At 34.5% G+C, this 21091-nt stretch overlaps 3 protein-coding genes and 1 pseudogene across 3 annotated transcripts; 2 read left to right on the top strand and 2 right to left on the bottom strand.

Moving 5' to 3' along the window:
• Nucleotides 1-263: 263 nt before the first annotated feature.
• Nucleotides 264-2827, bottom strand: LOC106742680. The gene is made up of 2 exons (XM_014615877.1): nt 2585-2827; nt 264-2324 (listed from the first exon to the last, which is right to left on the bottom strand). The coding sequence occupies exons 1-2, from the start codon at nt 2647-2649 to the stop codon at nt 1844-1846; spliced, it is 546 nt and encodes a 181-aa protein (XP_014471363.1). The 5' UTR covers nt 2650-2827; the 3' UTR covers nt 264-1843.
• A 7137-nt stretch (nt 2828-9964) lies between these two features.
• Nucleotides 9965-12115, top strand: LOC106742683 (annotated as a pseudogene).
• A 6-nt stretch (nt 12116-12121) lies between these two features.
• LOC106742684 lies at nt 12122-14068 on the bottom strand. Its single transcript, XM_014615880.1, has 4 exons — nt 13146-14068; nt 12962-13063; nt 12631-12759; nt 12122-12543 (listed from the first exon to the last, which is right to left on the bottom strand). The coding sequence occupies exons 1-4, from the start codon at nt 13199-13201 to the stop codon at nt 12513-12515; spliced, it is 318 nt and encodes a 105-aa protein (XP_014471366.1). The 5' UTR covers nt 13202-14068; the 3' UTR covers nt 12122-12512.
• A 2780-nt stretch (nt 14069-16848) lies between these two features.
• On the top strand, nt 16849-20721 carry LOC106742681 (F-box/LRR-repeat protein 7-like). Its single transcript, XM_014615878.1, has 2 exons — nt 16849-17154; nt 18849-20721. Exon 2 carries the CDS (start codon nt 18862-18864, stop codon nt 20227-20229), a length of 1368 nt encoding a protein of 455 aa, XP_014471364.1. The 5' UTR covers nt 16849-17154; nt 18849-18861; the 3' UTR covers nt 20230-20721.
• The last annotated feature ends 370 nt before the right edge of the window (nt 20722-21091 follow it).

The raw sequence follows: 21091 nt of genomic DNA, 5'->3' as shown, positions 1-21091 counted from the left end.
GTAACGATGCACCCCCCCGGCGAACACCGCGACCGACCGACCATCCGTCGGTCGCGAAAACGGCGCTTAGCGCCAAATAAACAAATTCACACGCGGAGCACGCAACCGACACGTGCTCATGTAAGCAACAACATGTGTTGTTGTTGTTAAGCACGTGTCGGAAAAACCACGGTTTGGCGGTATAAAAGACCACGCCGCCGTGCTATCGGGGCCAGACTCCGCCGGAGTCAGCCGAGATCGCAAGATCACAAGCTGCTCCGGATCCCATCCCTAGGTCGAGGGACCGCGACGGTGCGTACGCCGTCGCTGCTGTGAGTTCGCAGCCGAATCGACATCCTGTCATCCGGAAAGTCTGAGGTCGTGCGCATGCGGTCTCTCCCGTGGAAGTCGCGGGCACCGGATTCACAACAACTTCCATTTCGGGACGGTGCGTTCGCCGTCTCCACCGGGAGCTCCCGGTCTTCTTGCCCGCGGCAGACCCGGGGATCGGCACGAGTTGGGGTGGTGTGTTCGCCGCCTCTGTTGAGCGTTCTCAACCTCGGCCACTCCACTCTAGTCGTTAGGCTCTGCGTCTCCGGGGCATGCGAACGCGTAACTAGAGACAACGCGTGTCTTTCCGCCGCACCTCACCGGAGGTACCACCGACCGCCGCCGGCTGCACGTTGGCTAGGCTCGCCCGGCCGACTCCACCGTTCCTGTAAGGAGGCACGATACCGCGTGTCCTCCGCTCCGGGAGTCGACCGACGCGGGCACTCCGCGTGCGGCAATCACCGCGAACCGCGTACCGCGACGCCGAGTCGAGCAGGTGCATTCCGCCGTTGCACTCCGATGCGAGACCGTCAAATTTAAAGCCGCGAAACATCAACACGCCGAGACGCTAATACCGCGCCCGCTCTCCGCTGACACCGCGGGATCCTCGCAGCGAGCGACACGTCTGCTCTAAATATATTCCGGGAAACATCGATCCGCCGAAACATCGAGCGAGCCATCAATACACGGCCGCAATATAAACACGGGATTCCGTCGCCAGTATTGTCACCTGAATAGTAGCTGGTTTGAAACGACGAAATTAAAGCACGGCCCATCGATAAGATTATCGTGTAGCAAACGACGTGGGATAATTAAATAAACAGCTTATTATTTCCACGCGCATTCGATCATTCGTTCCCTCACTCACTCACTCACTCATCCACTCACACGCTCGCACACTCGCACTACAAAGACCCCTGGACATCCGGCGAGCTACGCCAGGGCTACCGACACCGAAACACGGTCGACCAGCGAAACCGAAACGACCACCCCGTCGGCCGGGACGGGACGAACGTCCACCGATCGACGGAGGCCGGGTCACAGATGTACAAAATATATTAAAGTTTATGAAATAAAACATATATACGACTGATAATAATAAAAAAATTCGTGACTTAGATTTTCAGTTTAGATGATAACATAATTATTTAGTGACAAATACTGTATATTTTGTTATCATTTCAAATTTAAACAACGTAAAAGTAGTTTGCTAAAAACGAGTAAAAAAATTGTAAAAATCAATTAATACAGTTGATCAGAGTTAAAGTTAAAAAAAAAAGTTATGTACAAATTCAAATTCATAATGTTGCTGAATCAAATCATAAAACCTCTAAAAACTCTGCAGCAGATAAGCTTTCTTTCTCTTTCAAACTTTGTACTAGGTCATTGATATTTCTCAGTTTTTCTGAAATCCGGGAACTTTTTTTCCTGTTTTTGTCTTGCTGTTTGTCTCTACTAATTTTGTATCTTAAGAAGCGTTTCCACGCTTCATCGGAAAAATGTCTTTTTATTTTAATTTCACTATCCATTAACTTTACCTTTTTCTGTTCTCGTAACTATCATCAACGTCAGCAGCCAACAATGATTTATTGGAATGTGCAATTTTATCAGATACACGTGTATGAGATTCATTCTCAAAGTCATCATTTGTCACCGAAGTAGGTTCATTGAACACAGCAGAATCCGTTGGAATCGAAGCAGTGATATTGCTAATATCATCAGTTGGTATCGATGCAATTTTAGTTAAATCGTCATCTGCTGGCATTGACACGCTGCTTTCAGATGTACCAGTGTATGCTGATGTTTGTGCACAGTCACTTAATTTATCACATTCTACACTTGATTGACTGATAGGAATAGCATCATGCAGTAAACGCTTCAAAGTAGTGTATCCATCTGTTTTGTGATAAGCATTTTCATCAAAATGATCACTGCAGACTGTTGTACTTGTTGCCACTGATGAAATTCCAAGTGCCAACATCCATTTGTCTCTTAATACACAATCATCGGGGAACCTGCAATACCAGATGCAATTAATACTAAACTTGTTTCACAAATACTGTTTTCAAAAAATTTCATTATTTTCATTTCTTATTATTAAGAAAAAATTAATACTATTATGTTTCATTTTATGTAATAAATATACATAGACATCAATTAATAATTATACATCAATAAATTTGGTATACAATAACAATTTAGTGTATTTAAAAATAAATTTTGTAGAGATACATTTCTCTGTAAGAATATTAACACAATATTTATTATTACTTACTTGTGAAAACTGCGACTGTTGTCTCCAGGTATTGAAAATTTTTTGCAGACCACACAGGTTCTCATTATTAAAAAAATAAAATTAAAAAAGCCAAACAAATGAATACAAATTGTACAAACAAACTTTATTGGTTATGTCAACGATATATTTGGTTGTCTGCTCTTTTACTTCTGCTTGCTGCATAGAGATATAAGAATAAAGGGAACAAGCCTGTAAGTGAAAGTGATAGAGGCAAAGAGAGAGATGGATGCCGAGTATCCTATCTGTCTCTTTCTAGTCACGCGCTGGGATTGGCTACCGCGCCAACGACGATATAGCTATACATTTTTCTCCATCCAATTCAAAGAAACTGTCATTGCTAAAATGATCACTGCAAATATATGCTGTTTTCACTTTAAAATACAAAGGTAGTTGAAGTATATATTATATACTTATATATATAATATATATTCAACCATTTACGCCTTATATCTACATCCTTTGGTAGCCTATAACATTTACATATTTTTTTAAATGTAGGAAAAAATAACATATAATTATTTGAGGTTACGTATTTGTACTTTTTCNTGCGGTTACATCCAGGATAAGACTCCGCCTTGCATTTCAAACAATGCCTCATTTTTAAACAAATCGCGTCCAATTATTATTTTGTTAACGTTCGAATATTTAACGAATTTTAATTCTACACACATGTGCACGCATATTTACAAAACGAAATTTTAGTCTGCTTTCTCCCCTCCTGACGTCGCGTGGTCGTCTTGGCGGCTCATTGTAACAACCAATCACAGCGCTCGACTAGAAAGAGACAGATAGGACACTCGGCATCCATCTCTCTCTTGACCTCTATCACTTCCACATACAGGTAACATATATCCCTTGTTCCCTCTATTCTTATATCTCTATGGCTTGCAGCCTATATGCTTCTATTACACAAAAAGTTTTAAATGTGGGAAATTGACACAGCCAATCAGAGAAGAGAGAAGAGAGAGATGCAAGACCCGCCCGGTCTTTTTTCTCTTTTTACCAAGCGGATGTCTCCAGAATTAACTTGCCTCCTCTATTTATAATATCTCTATGATCGCAACGCCCAAATCGCCCTTCATGCCGTTCTACTTAACGCCCGTGGTGTTTACTGCGTATTGTTATAACTAGTTTTATAACTAGCTTCCTTACGCTCAAATGCCCGCATTAAGGAGATAGGTCGACGTGAGCGTAACGTCGTCAGATGGTCGTTTGGTGTAACTAAACACAAAATACATATCTAGTCTGTTTTTTATAGCTGCACTAGTTCAGCAGTGCGGCTATTAAGAACAAACTAATATATACCACAAATGTTACGTGTATTTTTTTTGTTAAAATTTTAATAAAAACTATGAATCTATGGAACTATAGAACAAATAACATTCTACGATCCAGAAAGTGAAAAATATGTATGGTATTAAGATTTCTGCCGATGATACACGTGATGCTGTTTTAGGTAAGATGATATAAATCTCAATTATAACTTATATTCATATAATTCCATATTATAATATTATAAATATTTGTGTAAATAAATACTTCGTTTTTATTCTCGTTATGATATTTGATATTATTGGTGAATACAATTTTGAGAATATTTGTTTTCATTTATATTATTGTTTATAGATATTGATTTTGCTACATCATTGTTGAATGCAGTAATTTTTGTAAAGTCAAAAACAAGAAAAAACCTGATATCTAAAATGGTTCTTAAATACAAAATGCATATATGTTGTGCAAAACAACTGATTCGACAATTTTTTATACAAGGGCGTTAAACACGTTTATTTTTCCCCTTCTTCTGCGGAATTGAAATTGCTCTCGCTGGAATTATTCTTCAATATTTACACGATAAACATAATCTGTGTTATAATAATAACAATCAACATGCTCATAAAATTGTCTCCCCATTCGGCGTAATTTGCGTAAGCATAATTTGCGTCAGCTAATCAAATTATCTAAATTACCCAATTACCAATTACTGAGGCGGATTTGATTGGCCGATGTAAGTTACGCTTAGACAAGTTACGCCGTATGAAAAGACAGTCCCATTCGTTCCACTTATGGACACATTCAAGTTAAGCCAGCGGCATACAATATTTGTTTTCGTGCTGGATTGCTTGCTAGATAGATATATTGCGTATAGATTGATATATTGTCATCCATTTTTGGAAATGCACCAATTAAAACACAGTCAGTATCCATCAAGCAATCCGAAGCAACACGAAAATAAGAATCGTATACCATTGGCTTTAATGGAACAAATAATCACGACGCTGTGAGCGTGAGCGCTGGGATTGTTATGTCGAATACACCCGTCACAGCTTCTGTACATGAATATCGTACAATACGAATGCATTATATTCATTCACTATTATTCCCGTATGTAATGGACAGTTGCGTGGAAATGAAGCTGCAGTATGTTGAAAATAATGATAATGAATGTTAATTATAACAAATATAAGAAAGTGCATACCTATTATTTTATTTCCTTCTCGATACTTATTTTTTACAAAACGAGTAAATATAAACGTTCTTGCAAGTTCCTCTTCATCCGCTATTTCGATTATCCCACGGACACAATTTAGAAATCCGATTAGTCTAGGGAACTTTTTTCCTTAGTAGCACTGCGATAGATCCGATTGGAATCCGATCACGTAAACACTCACTATAATGGCGATTTGCATTGCGATTAAGTTATCTTGGATTCGCAAACATTAAAGTGACATAATAAAGAAAAAAATGAATCGAAATATCATTAAACGAACAAATGTTAATATTCTTCTTTTGCTATTAATAATAGCAGAAAGAAAGAGAAATGTAAAAAGGACCGGTAAATGTCCAAACAGATATAGAAGATAAGAAATATATACTATTGAAAACAATCATGCAATTGGTTTCACGATGGCATGCTCATGTTATCAATTAACTTTCTACATGAAGAGAAATATACGATCTTTCTCGTATGTGTCACTTATTAACAAGTTTAGCCATATGTATACAATTTTCCAATTCCTAGAAACATTTGTACACAATACATTCATTATATTACAATCCATATTAAACCATTGACATACTTTACGATTATTGGCTAATATTGTAAAAATATTAAAAAATTACATTAAAATCTAAAATATTAAATTATTAAATCAATCTATACTCCCAATTGTAGTCTGCAAAATGTTGATTGGTTGAACTCCATGTTCTAATCTGATATCCAAACTCATCCTTCTATTTCAACCCATTGTGTGATAATGATTTACGATGCCAATCCAGACCTGTTGACTTCATTGGTTGATTTCTAATTCTCAATCTGCAATCCTAATTCCTAAAGTCCGAACGATACTACAAATTAGAGATGGAAATTGAGTTAAAATTTGATCAATGCAAAGTTCATTAAATTTCATTAAATTTGAATTCAGTTAATTTTGTATTATTAGCCAAACTCAATTCCATCACAATCCCTAATCCATAATCTGATCCAAGCTTAAATCCTAATCTAAAATAGATGCTTTAAGCATTAAGCTTTAAGAAATTGACCAATCACGATTGATTATTCTTTTATTATTCGATTTTGATTGGCCAATTTCTTAAAGCTTAGGGCTTAGGATGCGTTCAAGAAGACACTGTTAGCACTATTTAGCGCTAAATGCTGTTTGCGAAGCTAGAAAATAGTATTAACAAACGTGATCATGACGTCACTAGTCGTAGTGTTTCACGTCATAACTTTACACTGAAAATGTTATTCCTTCCGATGCAGTGTAATAGTAGCGAGAGTGTTTGCAAATTCCGTGAACACCCAGAACTGCAAAACGTTGTATGTCATAGCTCCTGTACATGAATATCGTACAATACGACTACAGCGTATTCATTATTTTACTACTATTCCTCCACGTAATGGTCAGTTGCATGGAAATAAAACTTCGGTACGTTGAAACTAAAGACAAGTTTAAATTGCAATATTTGACCTTATTTTGTCTAAGTGAGTGTCTAAAGAGAACGCAAAGCCATTGAACTAAAGAACATACAGGAATGAACACTGGCGAGGATGGATACCGATTGACCACGTTACGATTGGACACAGATCGATTGAACATGTTCGATTGGACATGTTACGATTGGACACTGCACGATTGTACACGTAAGATTGATACACTGTTCGATTGGACACTGCACAATGGCACACTGCTCGAATGGATACCGCAATACATACTGCATCTGCTATATTAAAAATATCAATCATATATTTTGAACTATTTTCGATTATCTAGTCTTAACTAATTACAGTAATTATGAAGAAAAGGGACTTCCTCGCCAATTTGGCTGAAACTTGATAATATTCTATATTATATGTGTAAAACAGGAATATAAAAATAAACATCGTTACTCTCAATTAGAAGAAAAGATATAAAGTGTTAAAAGACTGTTGTGAGGTTACGAAATGTGTCATACTGATGGTGTAGAGAGATATATATTGATCAAAATTCTGATGGTGCAGAGAGATATATATTGATCAAAATACAACTGCATGAATTTTTTAGAGTTACGATAAAGAAAAGTTAATAAATTATTTAATTTAAAAAAATTAAAATTAATGAAATTTATTGACTTAATTGCAGTAATAAATTAACACTTAAAAAAGTGTTAATTTTTTTCTTCGTTGCTAGAAAGTATATAAAAAATACCTATAGGAAAGAAAGATATTTACATTTATAAATATATTCAATTTGAATGTTTTGCCTTGCCAAATTAATGAATCTATTATACGAGTATACTAAAATCACAGATCTTGAAAAGATTAGCGAGGTCCCCTTACGCATGGTTTGAATTTAAATAATTTATCGCTGAAATATTTCTTTATATATTTCATTTTTTACATATTTCATTATATATTTCTTTTATACATTTCGACAATTTCTCATATTCATGTTTTACGCATCAAAATATACAATATTACAATGTTTCAGCGAAATCAGCAAGGAAGTCCCTTTCCATCACTATTACTGTAATTAAGACTAATTAGTCAAGAATAGATCAAAGTGGACGATTGCAAAGCAAATAACACTTTTAATATAACAGATGCAGTTTATATTGCGGTGTCCAATGGAGCAGTGCGCGATCGTGTAATGTCCAATCAAACAGTATGTCAAACTTGCATTGTCCAATCGAGCGGTGTGCCATCGTGCGGTGTCCAATTGAACAGTGTATCAATATTACGGTATCCAATCGTGCAGTTTGCCAAATTTGTGGTGTTTAACCAATCTGCGTCCAATCGAACGAATCCAATCTGTGTCCAGTCGTAACGTAGTCAATCGGGATATGCTCTACTGGACTTCTATATCAATTNATGACAAGCGACTTATCATGTGACGAAAACTGAAAATATTAATTTACTTGAAACACAACGAAGCTTATCAGAATGGCTGAGACGGAGAACAGTTGCAGCGTAACAAGTTTCGATCGCTGATACGGCCATAAGCCAATCGAGAGCAAGAGCATTCGGTTCAGACTGAAGTGTTCAGTTTCGATGCAGATCATCTTGATATGAACGCCGAATTCCATTTGCCAGCGGAGGGGCGAAAAGACCTCGCTTACTCCCTTCTGCCGACCGATCGATCGAACGTAGTTCAGCGGAAATTGCACCGTGAATTACTTAATTTGACATAATAGCAACACAAGGTGCTACGAAATACCGCACATATATTTTATAGAGGAAAAATAGATCGGCAATTGGACGGTCGATTTTGCACGGAAAAAATTTCAATTTACGTTTATTTCCCAGTAGAAAAATATTCAGGAGAATATAATATTTGATGATCGCTAGTTGCGCATGTGCAGTTATCACTGTCGAGCGACATGTTTTCTTTCATGCAATGCGCATTCTGGTGTGTGCATTCGTAGGTTACAGTCGAACCTTCGGTAAAGTATTATTTGGCCTCAAACTCTAGTCATTCAATTCATTGTAGGTAAGAAACAAAATATACATCTCAAATTGCGTTAGAATTATTTTTACTTCCTACTTTCATTCTTAGCATGGATTTCCATAATTTTCTCCGCAGGAATTAAGTAAGTCGACAAATCTCTCTTTCGCAATTTGATGATTTTAGGATTGATATAATTGAACAAGAATAAAATATGTGTTATTATGTGTACTACATCTGCCTCACTGAATATATACTTCGACGATTTATGATGAATGCTTATAGTGTAAATTATTTTCTCACATATTACTATTCATATTATTACTCATCTTTGTGATATGGAATGGTAAGATATCATTCTTTATGGCTTAGTTCATACGATAAATATAAATAATATATTTTTGTTATAATATATTTTGTTAAAAATTTCATTCCATAAAAAATATTTTTTTTACGTAAAAATATAATCATATAACGTCTCGCGCTGTAGGCATGACTTTTTTTATGACAGCGACTTCATTTTCATCTTTTAGTTTATCACAGATTTATTATAGTTCTTTTAATAAAAATATTTTAATAGAAAATACGTCATTTCCCTTTCTTAACGTATGTGCTAAAGAAAATTCTTTAATTTTACATGAATGCACCGTAGTAAAGAAAGTGTGAAATATCACTATCGGTCGATCGAAACATCATGGAATGATTCTGCGAGACCGGCATATTCAAAATTTAACAATTTGCTAAGAAATGAAAACAAAATTTAACAATTTTGTTGAGAAAGGAGTCTGCGGTTCAGCTATCGACTTGACGCCGAAAATTACTTGGACTTTTATTTTCCATGAACTAACAATCGTGACATGATTTCTCGATTGAAAACCACGCAAACGTGATTGCTTCTTTCTTGGCTCTGTCTTCTCGTATGTCTCATTATAGCGTATGTGTTCGTAAGGGACATGCGTTTGACGTTTGTGAGAAACATCGGTCGATCGGTCGGACTTGTTCTTTTGTCATCTGTGGAAAATAATTACAAGTGAAGTATAAAGTATCGTACGTTGTTGTTACAAATGAAGTATAAAGTACCGCACGTTGTTATAACTTCCGTTCCCTTTAAAAATACGAATTCAGACTTCGCGATTTTGCATATTTGTGTCGTGTTAAAGTATTAATACGTTTGAAGATATTTTATACGTTTACCTTTTACCGTAGGAATCATCTTTACCGTGTTTCACGATAACAGCCGTCTCTTGGATAAAAATATTTTCAAACAATATGTTTTCTTCATCGGACAATCCGAAGACAAGTGCTTTCCTCATTTTGTTACGACTTAACGTAATGAGAAGTTACTCGAGCTATCAGGCGTTACGTTGTTTATACTACTGATATATATATATATATATATATTAGTATATATTATATTCATAACTTAGTATATATTATATTTCCTGTGGTTTGTTGGTCACGAAAGTGCATTATATAGAGATATAGCATATAGAGATGTAGTAGACAGATTTGAACAGAATATCAATTAGCATTTTATTAATAGAGTAATACAATTTCTTATGTCTCTTGCGCCTAATTACATCAAATATCCCACCGCAGCTGAAAAACTAGAAACTGCTACTTTTTATGAAGAAAGAAAAGGATTTCCTGGTATAATTGATAATAAATTAACATTTATATACTTTACATTTATATACTTTATATTTTCTTTATTACATAGCAATGTATTACTTATATATGATATTTCATCTCCAGGTGTTATTGATGGCTCTCATATCAGAATTGACAAACCAATAGAAGATCCCGAATCATACATAAATAGCAAACAGTATTTTCCGTTGCACATTCAAGGATGTTAATCATAACATGAAATTTATAAATGTTTTTGTAAGTTCTGTGCATGGTGCAAGAATGTTTCGAAACTCAGCAATATATGACAATCTGCATGAACTTTGTGGAGGTAAGAAGTACAACATGATAAAAGATGTAAAGCTCCTGGATATAATAATTGATATCCATTATAAATATTATTGTTACAGATACTTATTTCTTATTGGATGATAGTGCATACCTTTGTCTGAGGAAGCTAATGGTATCATATAGAGACAATGGGGCATTTGACACATGCGCAAAGACTTTTTAATCGCAAATTAAGTTCTTGTCGAATAATCATTGAAAACGCATTCGGATGTCATAAACAACGATTTTGACAGTTATATCACTTTAAATTGAAGGACATAATAAGAATGGTACAAGTGATATATGTTTGCTGTGTGTTGCACAATATGAGAGATACGCGGGAATTAGAGTTGTTTGAATCGCCAATGAATAATGAAAATCTTGATATCGAAGCACAAAATTTATATATTGACGTTGATGATGATGTGCCAAGAGAATTAGAGAATAGTATGTATACACGTGACGTATTATGTTAATTACTTGTTACACAACAATACAGTAAAAGTTCCTTATTCGTGAGGGATATGTTCCATAAATTTGCCGCGAATACAGAAACCATGGATATGGAATGGTAATTTGTATAGGATTATAGGGGATACGTTCCATGGTTCCAAAATATAAAAAAATATCAGAATAAAATAAATTTAATAAGTGATTATTAACAATATCTATTACTAATTATTGTCAGGCTTAGGCAAGGGTTTAAAGAACTTAGTAATTTTTTCTTGTTTTGCTGCTTTTAAACGGTTTTTCAATTCAGATTGATATTCAGTTGTGGCATTTATAATTTGCCTTTTAAAAATGAGACTTCTTTCCATAGACGGATCAATTTTCATAAAAAAATCACAAAGCTCCTTTGCCATCCGTAAGCCTTCACTCAGATTTTTCAAATTAAAGACCACCTTTTCAGAACTCGTTGAAGCCTCTTCTTCAGTGGGATGCGGAGTTAACATTTCCTTTTAGTCGGTTTCTGTCAAATCTTCATCTTGCGATTCAAGCAACTCTTGAATGTCATTTGATTTTATCTGTTCAAAGCCATCTCGTCCTATTCCATTCGCAACTTCAGCAATGTTTGCAGTTAAAGTTTGAATTTGCACGGATTCTTCATCATTTTCGACAGTCAGAACAGGCCACAGTTTTTTCTAGCATGATTTCAATGTCTCTGGCTTCAGTTCTCCCAACGATTCTTTTATGTTAACAATGCATTTCGCTATGTCAAATTTTTTCCAGCATTGCATAACGTTCATATCAGGATCAACTTCCATGGCGTCCAGTATGATTTTGAAGGTTCGCTTAATGTAATAAAGCTTAAAAGCCTAGATTATTCCTTGATCCATGGGTTGAAGTAAAGCCGTCGTATTAGGTGGCAAAAATATCACCTTTACATTTGGATACCGATTATATACCGATTGGATCCGCGAATAAAGAAATTTTTAGCCGCGAATACAGGAACTGTGTCGCAATTTTTTTAACCCGCGAATAGTGAAAACGCAAATAAGGAAACCGTGAATAAGGAGCTTTCACTGTATGTATGAAAGATCGAATGACAAAAAACAATTTCATTGCAACACACTTTAGTTTATTATGCCTTATTATCATATATAACATTATTCATAAATATATTCATTTTTTTCAGAACAAAATAAAATTTTCCAGAACAAAACAAAAAACAAAGTTTTCATATTAATACTGAGAAATATCACATTCATTAAAGTAATAGTCTGAAAACTAAAACTCCGAAGAAATGCTAATAATAATACTAGAAACTGTTTTAATCCGTAAATACTTATATCTATGTTGTTATTTTGTAAAATCAAAGATTTCCTTCAGCAGTCGATTTTTCTCTTCTTTTATTTCATTACCTTTTGTTAGTTATTTCACACTTTCTTCATATGCTAATCTTATTTTTTGATATTCCTTCAGCATCTTTTTTTGTATTTCAAGTTTAATATTGCTATCGTCTTGGAAATCGGTTGCAAATTTCTCAATTGTTTTTTGACAACTTTCCAACATTCGAGCTGTTGTGTCTAAATGCTTCCTTTGAATTGGCTGTAATGTCTGTAACATATTTGTTTTGATTGTAAAAGCGAACCAAATAAATTATATATTTATATATAAATTATAATTATATATGATTATACTGACAATAGGGAATTTTTTCGTAACACTTGCTTTGGTTGATTATTTATAGCTCTGCTTGAATTGTTCTCTGTTGATGTACTTGCTACTGTTTCTGGTTCGTCTACGTCGGGCTCACTAATAATATCTACAGATCTGCAGGAAATGTACAATAAATTGATAAAACAGCAATCTCACTATATGAATACGAATTTCCACTTATCTTGTCATTATAAACACTAATTATAGATATATAATTCACTACATAATATACTATTGGTATGTACTTATTTCTATTCGTATTAAAAATAAACCATAACATTAATAAATAAGACAAATATCTATGTTATATACTTAAAATTGATTTGTTCTTTGGTCTTCTTTCGCAATTAAGCTTTCACTACCACATACAGCCAATGGCTGTATGTTATGTTTCGATTTTAGAAATTCAGAAAATTCCCTATAATAATTAAAATAAATGCATATATTAGCACTTTACATATCAATGAACCCATTATCATATATATTATGTAAACACTAACCTTTCATACGCACACGATGTATGGCCTCTACCTGTTTTTATATTATTCGATATCATATTCTTGTATTATCTCTCGAGTGATTTATATTTATTTTCCACTTGTATTGTGGTTGTATTGTATCCGTTCTTTTGCATTTTTGATAAAATGTTGTTCCACATAATTTTTTGCGTTTCATTTGTTTCTATTTTTTAACTGTTCACTTTCATCCTTAAAAAAACTTAAAAATAATTTGGCGCTTGAGTCATCCCAACCAAATGCTACTTCATTTTGCTCATTTATTACAGGATTATTTTCTTTATTTGTTTCGTTATTAAATCTGTCATTGTTACGTAACGGTATCAACATTTTCCTACTATCTACGCAACACTTCAAGTTGTCGCAGTTAAAATTTATCACGTTATAATTCAGTTCAAATCGTACACCGCTTGCAAATATATCATGAATATCAGTCTTGTAATTGACTAGGTAGTATTTAGTATATACAGTAGATTCCCATATAACACAGTTAATACGTTATGTGCTAAAATGATTCACAAGCAAGGCAATTGGGTGCTTTATGAACTGAAACAGAGAGACGTTGAAAGGCGATTTTTTACTTGCGAGCAGCTGATTCAAACGCAACAAAGAAAGGGTTTTTACATCGGATTGTGACTGGGGATGAGAAATGGATATTCTACGATAACCCCAAGAAAAAAAAATACTACGCTATGTCAATCATTGCCATCGACCTCAACATTAATACTAAAGCCGAATATTCATGATTCGAAGGTCATGCTGTGTATCTGTTGGGACCAAAAGGGTGTTGTATACTATAAGCTGCTACAACTTGGCGATTCCATTATGGGCCATCGATATAGGCTACAATTGATTAGTTTGAGTCATGTATTACGAGAAAAACGGAATATGAGCAAAGACATGACAAAGTTATTCTTCTGCATAATAACGCTCGGCCTCATGTCGCAAAAGTCGTAAAAAATTATTTGGAAACACTCAAGTGTGATATTTTACCGCACCCATCGTATTCGCCGGACATTGCTCTTTCTGATTACTGGTTGTTCCGACGGATGCAGCACGATTTGGCAGGTCACCGGTTCACTTATTTCGCAGAAATCGAAAATTGCCTTCTAACTTAAATCGTCTCAAAAGACGAGACATTTTTTCGAGATGGAATTCGAAAATTGCCTGAGAAGTGGGAAAAAGTAGTAGCCAACGATGGACAATACTTTGATTAATCTGTTCATTCATTTTGTTCTGAAATAAATGCATTTTTGACCACAAAAAACGGACCGAACTAATTTGTACTTCCAATAGATCATCGTTTTTCTTATAAAATTTAACTAGTCAGTTACCACTTGTCTTACGTTCAATTCATTCTCCTAAAAAATTTTATATGGTGGCGATAACAATAAATATTGTATAATAAATTAGCAACATTAGTTAGAGATAAATGTATATTATTGAATCCTATACACCACGATTGCCAAAAGTTACAATGAGAATAAATGTTTTCCTAAACAGCACTCGATATCCCATGAATATTCTGTGTACGTCCTATGGGTATTTTTAGGTCATTGGGACATCCTCAGGACATCCAAGACATTCCTAAGAAATCTGTGCTGTCTGGATTAGTTCCCACCAAGGATCCGGGCCGGACCGGAACCGAAATAAAAAACCGTATGGAAATCAGTATTTTTGTCGGACCGAAACTGTAAACCATACCGAAATTTTATATAGAACTAGAAATTGGAACCGTTACATTTTTTCCGGTTTGCAGGTTATTTTCGGTTCAGTATTCCAGTTCTTATTTTGTGATTTTAAATAATCGTTCTTTTCCTTTCATAATGAAATTCTACTTCTCACGAAAAAGCAAAACATTGATTAGTTATCGCGACGAATAGAAAATAAACTTCAATCATACGTGAACAGAAGAGAATTAATTGAAGAAATAATACATCACAATTTTGGGATAAATAGAAAGGCAATTATTCTGAATTGTACAAATTACTCTTACGAAACATGTATATTCTGAGGAAGCTCGGAGAATATCGAGATATTCTTCGAATAATCTATATAATTTATATAATCTATATAATCTATATAATTCAAAATCTATATAATTTACATGTTTTATTAGAAAGAATTTACAAATAACGAGGATAATATTATATATCCAAAAATGCTAAGAGCAGAAAGTGGAAATAGTGAAGAAATGTCATCTACATCGAGGAAGTAATATTATTACTTTTTATAATATATTATTGTACATGTTATATATATATATATATATATGTGTGTGTGTGTAATTTAAGTCAATAAACATTTCAGTAAAGAAACAAGTTTAAAGAACCGAAACCGAAAAAAAGTCGTAATTTAAACGGTTTATCGGTACTTTCATTGTTCAGAAAACTGAAACCAGAACCGAAACCGGATCGATATTTTCATTCGATCCGTGTCCTTGCCTCCCATATTTGCCTTTTTTTTTACTTTTGACACCTCTATATTAAATTTTTATTCAATATTATATGTTCGTTGCAAATGTTGCACAAACTTTAGTAGGTATATACTAGTATTGTAAAAAAGTATTGTAACTAGTATTGTAGGTATAAACTAGTACTGTAAAAAATAAATGATTGTTATATTAAAGAAAAAATATCTAATGCCTGAAGAAGAATAAAACGACAATTTGTTATCTCTTATTTCTATTCGCCAAAAGTCAACTGAGGGAATAATAAACAGAGAACTGCTGATATTTAGAATTGATTACATGTGTTTATAAACATAAAGGACTTTATAGCGAAATTGAAACTATCATAGAATTGATCTTTAAAATTTCAAATAAATCTTAACTTTTTTGATTTTTCCCCCAAAGAACCTCATGCCCCTTTTTTAAAATTTATATAAATACCTTTTCATAACTTATTTTGTTGATTATTGCAAAAATAAAGCAGTTTTCGGTATAGTAGTACTTCCAAAAATTTACCATATTTTTTTAATATTAATATGTTTGTGGGAGAATATAATATCTAGCGTGTAATGTTTAACCAAATAATATTGGAATCAGCTTTTTATCTTCCATTAACGCGTTTACTCCTAAATACCAAAGGAAATGATTTAGTGTAAGCGCTTAACAACCAAAAGGAACAGTTGAAAATAGCGCTTATAAGCGTGAGTGCTAAAGAGAACATATTTCCGATCTGCTTCGCGCTCCATTAACACGTTCATTACCAATCACGCGATATCGCGTGATGCGAGTTCTCACCAAACGGTCGATCACGCGTTATCGCATAATAGATATTTAGAGTAATAATATATTAGAGTACATAAATCCTATGTACATAATAAAAAGCATGTAAATAATATATTAACTTATTTTGTGCACAATAAAAACTAAATAAAAAAAAAAATTTGGCCACCACACGAAATTCCAATTTTCAGCTTGCCAATGAACGTGTTAACAGATTTTAAAGTCTGTGTCGGACTACGGATTGGGGATTGAGATATAATTGAATTTTGCCAATCAGTGCAAAGTTAACTGAACTCAAGTTTAGTGAAATCTAGTGAACTATGCTGATTGGTCAAATTTCAATTCAATCTCAATGTGCGTTGTTTGATACGAGCTTTAGCCTATGGCTTCGGCCCTATATGTGGCGAGTGGGATCCAAAAAGGCCCAAGAGGGGTCAGTTGAGTCGTCAGGGTGAAATGTCGATAGTGTCGGACTCCTGTAATATGTCGAAAGTCTGTCATGTCACTTTGCTGCACATTCAAAACGCAATCGCGTACGTTCTTTGGCAACTGTGCGATGAGTAATTCGTCGAGTAACGGAATATTACACGATTAGCATTAAATAAACTTCTTTGCGGTTCGTTGGTCCCCGCTTGAGAGTGAAACCTGTTACGGTCCCCACAGCTGCTTCGAATTGGAATGCTGGATCAACATGGAGGTGATGGCGGATAGATCGATATTGTTTGGTGATGTCACGCATTGTCGTTGACTCCTGTCTGGCATATCGTGAGTAAATTTACATGTCGAAAGGAAAAGCCGAGAGGACACTACGTTGAATAAGGCCCCATAGTGTAATTTGCGGACAATGCGTGCTATATACGTGGCCGCGCGGGAAATTTGAGATCTCAAGTTTTTTCAAACGAATAAATGTCAGATCTATCGACAATATATATAAACGAAAAGTGTTTTACATATGGCATAAATTCAAAATTATATAGTTTAAACAGCAGAGTATATGCGTGTGCGCCCACGTATGTGCCGATTAAATTATTTGATTATAAAAGATATATAAGGAAGATTTATTGTAGTGGGGTTTTTGAAAGCATGATGTGCTATCTTGTGTTTGATATATATGTTGGCTAATCGGTGAAGTTATATGGAACCATTTTCTTTTGGAAGAAATGCAAGAGTGCAAATTATGAATATTTTTATCTATCTATCTATCTATATATATATCATCAAATTTTATTATTGTCTGCCAGCAGATATTATTTAGATAAATAAATGCTGGTTGTATTTAGGATGTCCTAGAATACTTTCTAGTAAATCCTAAGGTGTTGATATGTCTCAGACATGTTTAAGATTGATTTTGTGATGGATCTTGTGCTATCCTGAACAGTTGAGCATTGCTTGTCATAATTAGATGATTGTATAATAACACTGGTCAATATAAAAATTGTATCCTTGATCTAAACCATCAATTCTAATTAATTTAGGTGCTGATCACATACATAATAATAGAAATCCAAGCTTTAATCTTAGTTCTAATTTTTGTAATATAATAAATAACCAGAGAAAATTTTTTCAATATCATCTTTTTAGAAGTTATTAGCTATCTTAGCTATTTTAGCTATCTTAGCTATTTTAGAAACTATTAACTATGTTTCTACTTAATATTATTTCATCATATATCTACTGTATATGAGTATTGTAAGAGTTTGTGATTGAGATGTGATTTCATTTTCTGTAGGGAGATAGAAACTATGAATTCTTTCATTATAACTGTATTTAATGCTAAGCAAATTAAAAGCCGTCTAATAACGTGATATTTAAAAATAATTTTAGTTTATTTGACTGAAATATGAAAATAATATGAAATATGAATTATAAAAATAAGAAATTATAGTAAAAAATTTGTTGTTTTATTTTTATATCTCAAATAATTTACAAAAACTTAATTTATATAACTATATTTTTTGAATATGAAGTCTGAAGCTAAATAATTTGTTTACTTACTTTTTCAACATTTGAAATAAATAGAAAGGATAAAAATTCTAGAAAGATACAATGAAAAGTTTCTTCAGTATAATTAGTAAACAAAATTTGTCTTTTCGAAGTGTTATTTATATATGGCATAAATTTTAAAGCCTTAGTTCTATTTTAACTCTTTGAATATTTTAATAATTAAATAATAATTTCATAAGAAATCTTGATTATGTGTTTTTTTTAGCGAATATACATGTTCGTTAAATAAATTAATTGAGAAATATTTCTTTTAATTATAATTTACAATTTGATTTGTTGAATAAGCTTCTTTTAAAAATAAATGTAGTATTAAAAAAAATAAATATACTTGACATTTCTATATTTTCTATTGTTCTATATTTTTATTTTTAAAATATTTATATAATATGATGTTCATGTATATTTACATAGTGCTAATTATAATTGTACAATAATGTAAATGAATTCGTTTGTAGAACAGAGCATGGAATGGACGGATCGTGCCCACTTCTTTTCCCTAGTTTTGGGGAACAAAGCTGTTCCAAGCAAAGTAGTGGCTACTCATCACAGAAAGTCGGTGTATATCGACCAGGAGTGGATGCTATCGATTTGGGCTACCATACTCTCGATAACAATGCCTGCCGCACGACGTCGTCATCATCGTCTTCATCAACCCCAGGCGCAATTAGTGTATCCATGTGTCAACAACAACAGAAGCAGCAACAACCGCAGTCACATAGCAAACATCACTTGATTATTCATACAGGAGCAGATCTCTGTCAACTTGATGATAATTTGCTGCTAAGGATCTTTGGTTGGCTCGGTACACGCGATCGTTGCACTCTGGCGCAGACCTGTCGACGCCTTTGGGAGATTGCGTGGCATCCAGCGCTCTGGCGCGAAGTTGAAGTGCGCTATCCGCAAAATGCCACCGCTGCTTTGAATGCGTTGACACGTCGCGGATGTCATACCTGTATTCGTCGTCTAGTATTAGAAGGTGCCGTTGGGTTACCTGGAATTTTCGTCCAACTGCCATTTCTTAATCTTACTTCTCTCATACTACGCCACTCGCGTCGCGTCAATGATGCTAATGTTACCACCATATTGGACAGCTGCACTCATCTTAGGGAGCTTGATCTCACTGGTTGCTCAAATGTGACTCGTGCCTGCAGCTGTGCCATTACCAGTTTGCAGTTGCAATCATTGGACCTTAGTGACTGTCATGGTGTGGAGGACTCTGGTTTGGTGCTCAGTTTGTCACGTATGCCACACTTGGGATGCCTCTATCTGCGTAGATGCGTTCGTATCACTGATGCCAGTTTGGTCGCGATTGCTTCTTATTGTGCCAGTTTGCGCCAGCTATCAGTGTCAGACTGTGTGAAGGTAACAGACTATGGGGTACGCGAATTGGCGGCACGTCTCGGTCCGTCGCTACGTTATTTCTCCGTAGGTAAATGCGACCGCGTGTCCGATGCCGGTCTTCTGGTCGTTGCGCGTCACTGCTACAAGCTACGTTATTTAAATGCTCGTGGTTGCGAAGCGCTTAGTGACAGTGCGACCGTCGCTTTGGCGCGCGGCTGCCCACGTATCCGGGCCTTAGATATTGGTAAATGTGACATTGGCGACGCAACTCTTGAGGCACTTTCTACTGGATGTCCGAACCTGAAGAAACTATCCTTGTGCGGGTGTGAGAGAGTAACTGATACCGGCCTTGAAGCATTGGCTTATTACGTACGCAGTCTGCGCCAACTCAACATTGGCGAGTGCCCTAGAGTCACATGGGTTGGTTATCGTGCGGTCAAACGCTATTGTCGACGTTGCGTCATAGAACATACTAATCCTGGATTCTCCAGCTGATCTATTCGGTTGATTTATTACGTCGCTTCAAGTTTTCAAATAGTGATGTGAGAAAGTATTCTCGGAGGTAAACTTCGAAAAAGGAGAATATTCCGAAAGAGTTTCTCTGGAAACAAGAGTACCGTGAAGTATTCTGAAAATGTTAGAAATAAGAATATCGTAAGAATATATTTTGAAAGATATTGGGAGATATTCGCAATGATATGATAACAGAATCCCGTAAAAGTGAAAAGAAATACTCCGTAAATATGGAAAGAAAAATATATCCCTTTTTGATTTTGATGAACTTATAATATGTTGTAATCTAGCTCAAAATAACGGATATGTGTACTTTTTTATACATGCTCATAGGCATTTTTAGAGGATGAAAACCCCTTTAAAAAAAGCGACTTTTTATTTCGAAGCGAATATTTTGAAAACGATATTTTGGAAAATAGGAAAGAAATTTTTTGAAATAAAAGTTGCAAATAAAAGTCTCAGATGTATTTTATAACGGTGGTGAAAATATTTTTTAATATTATATGTTGAAAAACATATATATTCCCACTATTTATATTCTTTCCAAAATGTTTACATTTTTTATAATTATATGAGATTATTTTACGCCGAATCCAACCGTATGTAACAAAAATGTCTCGAAAAATCATTTTTCAGAAATTAGCTAGAAATCGCAAACGCGCGCTATTTATCCGCCCCATGCTTCGCGTTCTCTTTGTACTTCTGTCTGATAAAAGATGACAAAATTAGGATATATTATTATGTTTTTATATATAATAATAATTATTATTTTTTATATAAAAATAGAGCAATATACTTGCTACTTTGTTCGTTTTGAATATGTATATAACACAGGGTAGTCCAT

The sequence above is a fragment of the Dinoponera quadriceps genome, unplaced genomic scaffold (assembly GCF_001313825.1).
Source record: "Dinoponera quadriceps isolate SergipeBrazil2010 unplaced genomic scaffold, ASM131382v1 scaffold874, whole genome shotgun sequence".
In the NCBI taxonomy this organism is placed as follows: domain Eukaryota; kingdom Metazoa; phylum Arthropoda; class Insecta; order Hymenoptera; family Formicidae; genus Dinoponera; species Dinoponera quadriceps.
Note: the sequence above shows the minus strand (reverse complement) of the source record. Positions and strands in the feature narration are given on the sequence as shown.

Excerpts from the sequence above, each read along its gene's own strand:
- LOC106742681 (XM_014615878.1), top strand. The coding sequence starts at position 18,862 with ATGGACGGATCGTGCCCACTTCTTTTCCCTAGTTTTGGGGAACAAAGC.
- LOC106742680 (XM_014615877.1), bottom strand. The coding sequence starts at position 2,649 with ATGAGAACCTGTGTGGTCTGCAAAAAATTTTCAATACCTGGAGACAAC. Across the intron at positions 2,325-2,584 it reads AACAGTCGCAGTTTTCACAA|GTTCCCCGATGATTGTGTAT; the intron begins GTAAGTAATAAT and ends CTGGTATTGCAG.
- LOC106742684 (XM_014615880.1), bottom strand. The coding sequence starts at position 13,201 with ATGATATCGAATAATATAAAAACAGGTAGAGGCCATACATCGTGTGCG. Across the intron at positions 12,760-12,961 it reads GACCAAAGAACAAATCAATT|ATCTGTAGATATTATTAGTG; the intron begins TTAAGTATATAA and ends CATTTCCTGCAG. Across the intron at positions 12,544-12,630 it reads TTACGAAAAAATTCCCTATT|ACATTACAGCCAATTCAAAG; the intron begins GTCAGTATAATC and ends AATATGTTACAG.